The 12073-nt window shown below is 48.0% G+C and overlaps 1 protein-coding gene and 1 non-coding gene across 2 annotated transcripts in view; one reads left to right on the forward strand and one right to left on the reverse strand.

Annotated features, from left to right (window-relative positions):
- The first annotated feature begins 7863 nt into the window (after nucleotides 1-7863).
- Nucleotides 7864-7936, forward strand: TRNAT-UGU (transfer RNA threonine (anticodon UGU)). The gene has a single exon. It is a non-coding gene; the product is annotated as a tRNA-Thr (tRNA).
- A 563-nt stretch (nucleotides 7937-8499) lies between these two features.
- The window catches only part of MXRA8 (matrix remodeling associated 8), a 35431-nt gene continuing 31857 nt past the window's right edge, over nucleotides 8500-12073 (reverse strand). The window contains exons 9-10 of the mRNA XM_060259335.1: nucleotides 10647-10724; nucleotides 8500-8992 (exon numbers count right to left, since the gene is read on the reverse strand). Coding sequence (XP_060115318.1) covers nucleotides 8967-8992; nucleotides 10647-10724 — 104 coding nt within the window. The 3' untranslated portion in view covers nucleotides 8500-8966. The remainder of the gene's footprint in view (nucleotides 8993-10646; nucleotides 10725-12073) is intronic.

Below are 12073 nucleotides of genomic sequence, written 5' to 3' on the forward strand. Positions count from 1 at the left end.
AAAGCCACATGTGGCTCCCGAGCTGCAGTTTGGCCACTCCTGACCTAGGAAACCCAAGTTCAAATCCCTGCTGTGCCGTGGGAGCTCGCCGGGTGACCTTGGGCCAGTCACACGCTCTCAGCCTAACCTACCTCACAGGGTTGTTGTGAGGATAAACTGGAGGAGAGGAGAATGATGTCAGCCCCCTTGGGTCCTCACGGGGGAGATAGACAGGGGTGTAAATGAATTAAACAGACTGTGAAGGGGAGATGATGCCCCCTTCCCACCCCCCAGCCAGCTGAAGCTTCCCATTCCCTGCTTCTCTCCTCCTCCATCCCTCATTCAGGCAGCTCCCCTGCTCACCCACCCTCTTCTCAATCTGCTAAAAAGGTACGGCAATTAACACATTTGTTATCGCGCTGCAGAAATTAGCACTCCCTGCTGATCCCAGCAGCTGCACCGTGCGGGGTGAAGATTTTGACAGGGGTTGCGTCAGCAAGGCAACATATGAACATATGAAGCTGCCTTCTACTGAGTCAAACCCTCGGTCCATCAAAGTCAGTATTGTCTGCTCAGACTGGCAGCCGCTCTCCAGGGTCTCAAGCTGAGGTTTTTCACGCCTACTTGCCTGGACCCTTTTTAGTTGGAGATGCTGGGGATTGAACCTGGGACCTTCTGCTTACCAAGCAGATGCTCTACCACTGAGCCACTGTCCCTCCTCATGAACATATGAAGCTGCCTTCTACTGAATCAGACCCTGGGTCTATCCAAGTCAGTCTTGTCTACTCAGACTGGCAGCAGCTCTCCAGGGTCTCAAGCTGAGGTTTTTCACGCCTACTTGCCTGGATCCTTTTTAGTTGGAGATGCCGCAGATTGAACCTGGGACCTTCTGCTTACCAAGCAGATGCTCTACCACTGAGCCACCGTCCCTCCACAAACAACGCTGGTTATTCCGGCACCTGCACGGATTCCGCCTCGCTCTTTCCCCCCCCTCCTTCTTCACTGCCCAGCTGCTTCCAGTTCCTGCCAATTCGTCTGTTGCATTCACACCAGTCTGTTGCAAAGATGGGCTTCTGCTCAAAACACAAGGCAGCCCCTGATTTGGGGGGCGCTTTCCAATGTTGAGGTCTGGGTGCTGATGCTCCAAACCCATGCGCAAAGCTGAGGCAGCAAGGGAACCCTTGCGGAGAGGGTTGCGACAGTGTTCCCTGTAAGCTGAGTGAGGGTGAGCTAGCTCACAGTTTTTCAGCCTCCGGCTCACACCTTTTTGTCTCAGCTCAGGCAAAATGACCCCCGAGCAAACTCATTTCTGCAGGAGCTCACCGCTTTAATACCAGGAGCTCCCAAAGTAGCATTTTTTGCTCATGACTCCACAGCTTAGAAGGAACATTGGTTGCCAAGCTCCATTTGGGGCCTGGCGATCTCCTGGAATTAAAAATAATTTTCAGAAGGTAGAGATCAGATCCCCTGGAGAAAATGGCTGCTTTGGAGGGCGGACTCTAGTCTAGGGCATTGTGCCCCACTGAGCTCCCTCCTTTTGCCTAACCCCTGTTCTCCTTAAGGTGCACCCCTTCCCCAAATCGCCAGGTATTCCCCAGAACTGGCAACCATACACATTGCAGACTATCAAACTAACCCTGGAGGAGATGTCCAGGTCTTTAGAGAGGCAGGGCGCAGAGCCTAGGTCCTAAAGGGTGGATCCCGATGAGATTAGGTGGAGATTAACTATAGCTGGTCCGAGTTAGGGTTGTCAACCTCCAGGTGAGGCCTGGAGATCTCATCTCTAGGAAACCCAGAGCAGTTCCCTTGGAGAAAATGGGGGCTTTGGAGGATGGACTGTAAGGCACTGGACCCTGCTAAGGCCCTTCCCAAAACTCCTTTCTCACCAGACCATGTTTCCAAATCTCCAGGAATTTCCCTACCCAAGGTTGGCAACCCTGTAGGGGGCAGGATGTTGCTCCCTCTGCCTGGAGATCCAATGCGGGGCAGCAGATTTCCCTGAAAGAATGGCTCCACTTCTGTTCTGTGTGCCACCTCCTTGGGTTGCCAACTCTGGGTTGGAGAGGACCTGGAGATTTGAGGGGTGGAGGGGGGGTTGGGGCCTCAGTGGCATATCATGCCTTGGTTAACCCTCCAAAGCAGCTGTTTTCTCCAGGGAATCTGGCCTCTGCCATCCAGCGATCTGTTGTAATTCCGGGAGCTCTCCAGGCCCCTCCTGGAGAATGGCAACCTTAGACTGCTACCCTTGTCATTTGGAGTCGACAACAACAATGACATTGGATTTATATCCCGCCCTATACTCTGAGTCTCAGAGCAGTCACAATCTCCTTTACCTCCCCCCCCCAAACAGACACCCTGTGAAGTAGGGGAGGCTGAGAGAGCTCTCCCAGAAGCTGCCCTTTCAAGGACAACTCCTATGAGAGCTATGGCTAACCCAAGGCTATTCCAGCAGCTGCAAGTGGAGGAGTGGGGAATCAAATCCAGTTCTCCCAAATGAAAGTCTGCGCACTTAAGCACTACACCAAACTGGCTCATAAGGTAGATAATAACAATATTTTACGAGAAACGTGTGGCACCTTAAAGACTCACAAACTTTTAGTGGCATAAGCATTCATGAGCCAGAGATGGCACTCTCTGTCGGGTACATTGTACGCTCTGGCTTCCAAAAGCTTAAGGCACCACTTGACTGCGTTATTATTTTGTCTACGGCCAGGGGTGGAATTCTAGCAGGAGCTCCTTTGCATATTAGGCCACACACCCCTAATGTAGCCAATCCTCCAAGAGCTTACAAAAAAGAGCCTTGTAAGCTCTTGGAGGATTGGCTACATCAGAGCAGTGTGGCCTACTATGTAAAGGAGCTCCTGCTAGAATTCCATCCCTAGCCAAGGCTCACTTACCGAGAGCTATCCCTCTGGAATTTTGCATTATTTTCACTTCTTACTTGTCTGTTTTCTGCTGCTCTTTGAACAGTGAGAAGCAGAAGGCCAACACCCCTTCGCCCAAATGCACAATTTATACCAGCTCTGGCCAATCCAGAAGCGTCATACTAGCTGCCAATCACAGGGCTCAAAGCAAAACAACAAAAGGGACAGAGTAAGGTTGCCAACCTCCAGGTGGCACCTGGAGATCTCCCGCTGTTACAGTTGATCTCCAGGCAACAAAGATCAATTCCCCTGGAGAAAATGGCTGCTTCGGTGGGTGGGCTCTATGGCCTTGTACCCAGGGCTTTTGTGGGACAAAAAGCCTAGCAGGAACTAATCTGTGTATTAGGCCACACCCCCTCATACCACCATTGTTTCACACAGGGCTTTTTGTGTGAAAAAAGCCCAGCAGGAACATATTTACATATTAGGCCATACCCCCTGTCATCACCATTGTTTACCACAGGGCTTTTTTGTGTGGAAAAAGCCCAGCAGGAACACATTTGCATATTATGCCACACCCCCTGACATCACCATTGGTTACCACAGGGCTTTTTTGTGTGGAAAAAGCCCAGCAGAGACATATTTGCATATTAGGCCACACCCCGACGCCAAGCCAGCTGGAACTGTGTTCCTGTGCGTCCCTGCTCAAAAAAAGCCCTGCTTGTACGCCTTTGAGGTTTCTCCCCTCCCCAAACCCCGCCCTCCCCAGGCTCCACCCCCTTCCTTAATATCTCCAGGTATTTTCCAACCCAGAGCTGGCATCCCTAGACTTGAGCATCCGAGCCAGGTCTCGGTCTGGTTGAAGCGGCGAATTCGAGCTTCCACAGCCCTGACAAAGGCACTATTCACTGAACACCACTTCCGTTCTGGGCAACCCCCAGCCCTTTGCCTACACAAAAGCAGCCTTGGAAGGCCTGCGTAGTTCACGGAAGAAAACACCCCCGGAATATTCGGTCACAGAAGCATTTGGTCCCAAGACCCGAGATTTGCTCACAAGGCCTCGGCTGTCCGGCTGCTGCGTTACCACGGCGACAGTTGCCTATCATCTCGAAAGGAGCCCGCTGTCACAGGCACGCCAGCGAAGATTAATTCCAGAAGAATAAAAATCCCCCTTTCTCTGTGCCAGCGGCTTGTTTTAGGCTTTATTCTTTGTCTCTCTCCCCCCCGTCAGACTCTCCTCCAAGAGCCCAGCTCTACCGGCGTTTATCATAACACTTTTTCTAAAGGTCGCAGCAGGACAGAATCCGTCTCCCTGCTTTCCAAATGAAACGACTGCTTTCCAGAAAGATTGTAATGGCTCCACCAGATGCGTTCCCCGGCAGCTGGCGGCAGAAGCGGGCAGGTGTGCGAAAGCCATTTTTTTTCCTTTTCTTTAAAGAAAAATCAAGAGTTTTTAAAAAAAGAACAACAACTTTGGTTATATGTAAATTCAATTTTTCTTTCCCGAGTGGAAAAAAACGAAGATGTACATCAAGAATAGGGAACTGGAAGTCTTCAAGAATATCACAGGAAACCTATTTATTTATTTATTGCGATTTATATCCCGCCCTACCCCACCGAAGCGGGCTCAGGGCGGCTCTAGGGATGCCATCCTCTAGTCTAGGGCACTGGGCACATACTGATCTTGAAGCCCCCCACCACCACCTCTTAGGCTGGCTTGGGGAAGGCATTTAAGCCTCTTTAAATCACTTCTCCGAGCCAAGCCAGCCAACAGATCGGAGAGTATTTTTAAAGTTGTTTTCTTTCCACCTCTCCCTCTCCTCCTTCCCTCATCTATTTCCTTCCTTCCTTCCTTGCAGCTCTCAACCATCTGACATTTATTTGTCTGTGGCTCTTATCTTAAGCAAGTTTGGCCACGCCTTGCACAAGGTAGTGGCTTGAAAAATTCCTGGGCTTACAACCAGTGCTCCCTCTAAGCTGAGTTAGCATGACCTAGCTCGCACATTTTTAGCCTCCAGCTCACACATTTTTGTCTCCGCTCAGGAAAAATGGCCCCAGAGCACAATATTTTATGCAGTAGCTCACCGCTTTAATGCCAGGAGCTCACAGCTTTAATACCAGTAGCTCACAAAGCAGAATTTTTGCTCACAAGACTCTGCAGCTTAGAGGGGAACATTGCTTGCAACTGACCTCCAGTTGACAGAGATCAGTTCCCCTGGAAAAAATGGCCGCTTGGGAAGTTGGTCTCTGTGGCATAATACACCATTGAAGTCCCTCCCCTCCCCAAACCCTGCACAACTCAGGCTCCACCCCCCAAAAAACCTCCAGGTGTTTCCTAACCCAGAGCTGGTAAGTAAACCTAACAATCAGGCCTTAGTGCAAGAAACTATGAGATGTTACTGGGGCCAGCTCCTATCCAGTGGGGAGGGGCAGAGTACGACCAATCTCTAGGTACAAACAGAGCCAACGAGCTAGCGCTCTTTTCCCTTCCAGAACCATCAGCCTGACTTCAAAGTATTTGTATGGCTTGGAGAGGATCACATGACACACGCTGGCCTGTCGCTGTTAAGAATCTTCCTTATTGGTCAATTTTGGCTCTGTGTTGTTTCCTCCTTTGGCCAGATCCTACTGTGTACACAGGCTGAATCCCTAACTGACGACACGTAGCTCCCAAGTTTGTAGGGTTGCCAAGTCCAATTCAATAAATATCTGAGGACTTTGGGGGTGGAGCCAGGAGCAAAGTTGTGACAAGCATAACTGAACCCCAAAGGGACCGCACGCTTTTTAAATGCCTTCCAGAGCTCCAGATACCCACGGATTAATTCTCCATTATACCCTATGGGAACTGGTCTCCATGGGAATAATGAGTGCCCAGCAGACATTTACCTCCCCTCTCCTGCTTTCTGATGATCCTGAAGCTGGGGAAGGGCCTCCTATCCGGGGGATCCCCTGGCCGGCGCCACCTGAGGATTGGCAACCCTACAGGTTCAGAATCTACAACAGACTCCAGTCCTTTTCAACCAGCAGCTGGTGCACCCAGCAAAGTAATTCCACCAAGAGCAAATCAAGGAAGCAAAGTAGCCGTTGTATGTGGGAGTACATTCAAAAGAGCCTGGCGGGATCAGACCAAAGGTCCATCAAGGCACACATCCATATTTCTACATGGTTGACCAGATGACCCCAAGACCAAAGCGCCCCCCTGTGGTTGCCCTCGAATTACGCTGCCTTTGAGCCCTCTTAACAGCATCGATGGGTCTGCCCTCCATGAATTTTTATGTTAACTTCTGCAACACCTGCAGGAAACACGACAAGGCAGTAACAATTTGACACCATTTCAAAGCTAGTTGTGGCATTTGTCTGTTTACAGTGGCAGCCATCTTGAATGTTTGCTTCTGGAAAAAGTTATTTAAAAAAAAAAAAGCTTTAAGGGCTGTTTTTCTAGCAGGAGCTCCTTTGCATATTAGGCCGTGCCCCCCTGATGCAGCCAATCCTCTTGAAGCTTACAGTAGGCCCTGTACTAAGAGCCCTCTAAGTTCTTGGAGGATTGGCTATATCAGGAGGCGCGGCCTAATATGCAGAGGAGCTCCTGCTAGAAAAAGAGCCCTTCAGTGTTTCTGAACCTTCCTCCTTTACCGCAAGGTATCCATTGTTAGGCCATGAATTATGCCTAGTTTATGCCCACATTCACACATACACACACACACTCACACACACAATTGGTACACACTGCTGAAAGTTCTGCCCCTGCTGCATTTATTGATTCTGTAATAACTTGGCCTCCATGGATTTCTTTGGGAGAAGAAGAGGAAGAAGAAAAAGACGAAGAATTGCAGATTTATAACCTGCCCTTCTCTCTGAATCAGAGACTGAGTGGCTTACAATCTCCCATGTCTTCTTCCCCACACCCAACAGACACCCTGTGAGGTGGGTGGGGCTGAGAGGGCTCTCACAGCAGCTGCCCTTTCAAGGACAACCTCTGCCAGAGCTATGGCTGACCCAAGGCCATTCCAGCAGGTGCAAGTGGAGGAGTGGGGAATCAAACCCGGTTCTCCCAGATAAGAGTCCGCACACTTTACCACTACACCAAACACTTAAAATATAACTGCACTATAACATATTGTCAACAGTTCAAAACAGACCTCGGGAACCGCAGGGGGGTGAACAAACACACCAGATGGTGCCTCGGGCAATGATTCCCAGGCACCAGTAGGGACGTGTGCTAAGAATAAGATGTATTTATCCTCCACTGAGAACTTAAATTTCTTCTAAAGGCCTGGCTGGGAGAGAGGTTAACCCTGAACAATGATAGCAATATCTTAGCATGGCCTGCCCCAAAGAGTTTGAGATTGGAACAGTAGTTTCCCAAGGAGAGGCACCGAAGAATAGGGACACTCGGAATGGTTGATATTTCATCCTACTGTCAAATATTTGAAATTACCTCTAGTTTCTGCCCCAAGCTCTGAGCCTTTGGAATGCTATGCTTAGCTTGGTGTCAACTAACCGTCAACAAAATTAACTGATTTCTCAGGGGCAACATCTCAACTGAGGGCTTTTCTGCTTTCTCATATTTATTTATTTATTTCTTCACATTTGTATCTAACCTTCCTGCCCTCACTTGTGTTTTCCTGTTGCTTCAGGGCTATACTTCCTGTTCCAGGCACGTTTTGCTCCCTCTAGTGGCCGAGTCAATATCACACTGGTTTATGTCCAACAGATTTCAACGGCAGGTTTTTATGCAAGACATACAAGCGATGTAATATCACATTGATCGCTAGATGGAACAAAGCATGTGTGGAATCGAAAACTCCCCTGAAGTGAGGAAAATGAGAGTGCAGAAAAGCCCTGAGGTATTCTTCAATGGACTAAATATCCCTAAAGAGATATTCTAAATAGAATGGAACCTCACCTCAACAAAATGCTGGGAATTCAAAGGAGGCACCTCCACCTTGGGGCTGTTCTGTGGAACCATTTCAAATTGTGCTTCTAGCCATGCAGACCCCAAAGAAAACAATCTTAGGGGGGGGACGGTGGCTCAGTGGTAGAGCATCTGCTTTGTAAGCAGAAGGTCCCAGGTTCAATCCCTGGCATCTCCAAAAAAGGGTCCAGGCAAGTAGGTGTGAAAAACCTCAGCTTGAGACCCTGGAGAGCTGCTGCCAGTCTGAGTAGACAATACTGGCTTTGAAGGACTGAGGTTCTGATTCAGTATAAGGCAGCTTCATATGTTCATGGGGAGGGACAGTGGCTCAGTGGTAGAGCATCTGCTTGGTAAGCAGAAGGTCCCAGGTTCAATCCCCGGCATCTCCAACTAAAAAGGGTCCAGGCAAATAGGCGTGAAAAACCTCCGCTTGAGACCCTGGAGAGCAGGGGAGGGACAAGTGGCTCCGTGGTAGAGCATCTGCTTGGGAAGCAGAAGGTCCCAGGTTCAATCCCCAGCATCTCCAACTAAAAGGGTCCAGGCAAATAGGTGTGAAAACCCTCAGCTTGAGACCCTGGAGAGCCGCTGCCAGACTTTGATGGGCCGAGGGTCTGATTCGGTATAAGGCAGCTTCATATGTTCAATCCTAATTCCTTGCCCAAAATACTCTGATGAAGAATTCTGTGTAGGATGGAAGGATGGCCTCACACTCACAGAAGCAGCCCCAATTCAAGACACTCATTCAGGGGAAAAAAAAATATTTTAAATGTCAGCGCAATAAGAGCTATCACAATATCCATTTTGTGTTTAACATCAAGCAAAGCACCTATTTTCCCCAGCTTATTTTTTAAAAGTCAGGGTTTTTTTAAAAAAAAAAACCTCTCAAAATATTGATACAAATCAAACCAAAATAATCATAAGAAAAAAGGGAAATTAAAGGGGGGGGGTCAGAAAAGCAAAAAAGTGAAAAATCCCACCCCGTCCCCCCCAAAAAACCTCTCCTTTTATAAATGATCATCTTGTAGGATAAGAAAGAGGAAAAGTGTAACTCGAAGTATCATCGGTGGCTTTGGTTGATTCCCCAGGAGAGGGAGAAAGTCTACAGAGAGCTCTTTTGGAACTGGAAAGATGAGGTCATAAAGTTTCTGCCGCTTGTTTAACTTCTAATCAGGGCTTCTGGTCCAGCCAGGAGCTGTGGATCCTCACGTTCACTTACAATATTCCTTCCTGAAGTCTGAAAGAGACAAAGAGAGAAGACAGATTCAGGTCGGTAGCCATGTTGTTCTGAAGCAAGAGAACAAACCAAAGGGATCTCATGGGGCCTTGAAAACTGACGGCTGCGTGAGCTTTTTTAAAATCTTAACACTCCCTCGGGGAGGAGCCATGGATCAGGTACCACAGGACTATTTGGTTTTTGCTGAAAGACAGCTATTCCTTCCTTTGGAAGGTGCATAAATATAAAACGAACAAAGGAAGGCAAAACCATATGTATCTGCTTAGCCAAGAGGAAATGCCTCAGGCAGCCAAGGGAGGGGGGGGGAAGCATACCTCATGGGCCGGCATCCGGGACTGGCGTCATTGGGCACCTGCTGAGGCCCACTGCCAACCCCTGCAGTTCCCCCCCCCCCAAGATGAGGCAAAAGAGGGCCTCCCCTGCGGATCTTAAGGGAGAAGAAATGTGTGGACAGATATCATTAAAATTCATTTGTCGTCTTCCACAACATTATTAACCCGTCTAAACTAGAAACTTACATTGGTTTCAAAACTAGTTTAACTTTTGCGGCTCCTCCACGCAGAGCCCTGTTTATTTATTTAGAGAATTGTTATGTTCCCTCTCCATGGAACCTGTCTGAGGCGGATAGCGGTATCCTGGCAAGAATGCTCAACATTTCTCTGACAGAGATCTCCCAGAGTTCACTTTGTGAGTGAGTATATGTGTATGAGTGAGAGAAAAAGAGAAAGAGAAGTGCCAGCTGCCACCATGTTGTTTCCAACTTATGGTGACCCTACGAAGTCATATCCTCCACAGCATTCAATCGTTGAGCCTTGCTCAGGTCTTGCAAATGGAGGGCTGCGGCTTTCTTGACATCCATCCATCTCTTTTCCTGCTGCCTTCTGCTTTTCCTATCATGACTGTCTTTTTCAGGGACTCTTTGGCATCTCATGAGCAAAGTACCATAGCCTCAGTTTGCTCATTTTAGCTTCTGGGGAGAGTTCAGGCTGGTTTCGATCGAGAACCCACTTATTTGTCCACAGGACGAAGGAATTCAAGCCTCGGACGTAGATAGCACCCTAAAACTTGACGCAGTACAACATCTGTACAGCAATGCAGCATACAGTTTATGCCAGTTGCAGAGTTGTGGGATACCAATGAATGTTACCAATTAATTCCCTGAATGTTAATAGTTTGTGGGAGAGTGGGGCCGTAAGAAAGCTCTGAAATTTTCAGCGGCTGTTGGGTTGTGAATGACAATAATGCTGGAATGTTGAGAGGATTATTATTATTATTATTAATAAAATTAACTGCAAAAATTAGGCTGGACGCTGAGCGCAACGAAGGATTGCCTGAGCCAGGAAGGTTTTGTTGCCCCACCAATGGAAATGGGTATTCCAGCGCAGCTACAGAGGGGAAAACGATGACTCGGCACCCAACAAAACCTTTCCTAGCATGTAATAACCACTTGGAACTAAATTGTGGTGTTTGTGTTGAGAAACTGCGGGTGGAACAAACGCAGCTGCCCGCCTGTTTGTGAAGTTGTCCAAAGGCTTCTTCCTTCCACCGGCGGTCGGCTTTGCTGACGATGAGAGTCTGACACGCCCTTTCCCAGCATGCCGAGGGAAACGGGTCAACCCCTCTGCCAACCCCCGCTGCCAACGGCAACCCTCACCTTTGTCTAAGTCGATGTTCTTGGCTGGGAAGTGCTTGCCGTGCTCGGATTTCTCCTTCAGGATATTGTTCTTATAATCTGTTGCGGGGAAAGAACTCAGTTCAGAAGACGGCTTTGATCGCAAGAACAGGGAAAACCGCAAGCGAACTCACAGGATCAGGATTGGTGCTTTCTCTTGGGCTGGAGGCAGAGTGCTTTATCGGCACTCAAGGCGAAGACAGACACCATATTTTAAAAAGCTACGGCAGCTTTTGCAGCCACGGAACAACCTCAATGTTCTCCCGATTATGTTTATCGCTTATTATTTTAGATTTATAACCCGCCCTTCCCACAAACAGGCTCAGGGCCGGTAACGACAGCCGATAAATATTACATAGTTAAAAACAGTTCATATAATTAAAACCGTATTACACATTAAATGAAAAAGCCTTAAATACTACAGATGGTTTCATTTACTCATAAAAGAGACAACAATACCCTTTGGATAGCGGGTCGTTTCAGCAGGGAGACCACATTTTGCGATTTGTATGATGGATTTGTGTGGCACAGCAGCAAATCAAAGCCAGTGGTTAAAAGAATAAGCACCACATTTTCAATTTTTTATACATTCACCCTTATCTTGGATGGCTCAGGACAGGGAAGGACTGTGGCTCAGTGGTAGAGCATCTGCTCGGGAAGCAGAAGGTCCCAGGTTCAATCCCTGGCATCTCCAAAAAAGGGTCCAGGCGAATAGGTGTGAAAAACCTCAGCTTGAGACCCTGGAGAGCCGCTGCCAGTCTGAGAAGACAATACTGACTTTGATGGACCAAAGGTCTGATTCAGTAGAAGGCAGCTTCATAAGTTCATCTTTTTTTAAATGAAGATTTTAAAATAAATAAATAAATAAAAGCGCTCCAAAAGAAATTTGGGGATTTAGGGTGGGTTTTGTGATATGCAGGTGCATTCCAATAGGTGCCTTTCTATCCTCTATATTCAAGAAGATACACCAACAAGCCATATTCAGAGAGTAAGACCCACATAGAAGCTTCTTTGATCCCACAGTTAATTTTGGCAGGAGCCAGCTGAAGCAGTGGGGAGTGATGTCGTCGGGTTGAACTCAGTACCAGCCAAGCCTGAACTCTGGTGAGATTTGAGCTCAGCTCATAACGAGTTAAGGTTAGGGTAGATTTTCAAGTTGATTATTAGCACCGCCTTCCGTTTCAAGCTTTGGAGGCGGCAACCTGAACTCGTCTCTGCCACTCAAAAAAAAAATTACCACTTTATTCAGGAGGGTAGTTGTGTTGGTTTGAAGGTTAGAACAAAGTTGGAGTCTGGCAGCCCCTTTAAGACCAATGACGTTTAATTCTGGGTATAAGCTTTTGCGCGCATGCCCGCTTCTTTAGATAACAGATGGCTGAAGAAGTGAGCAGGGACTATGAAGGATCATG

Source organism: Heteronotia binoei, chromosome 18, assembly GCF_032191835.1.
Source record: "Heteronotia binoei isolate CCM8104 ecotype False Entrance Well chromosome 18, APGP_CSIRO_Hbin_v1, whole genome shotgun sequence".
Lineage (NCBI taxonomy): Eukaryota > Metazoa > Chordata > Lepidosauria > Squamata > Gekkonidae > Heteronotia > Heteronotia binoei.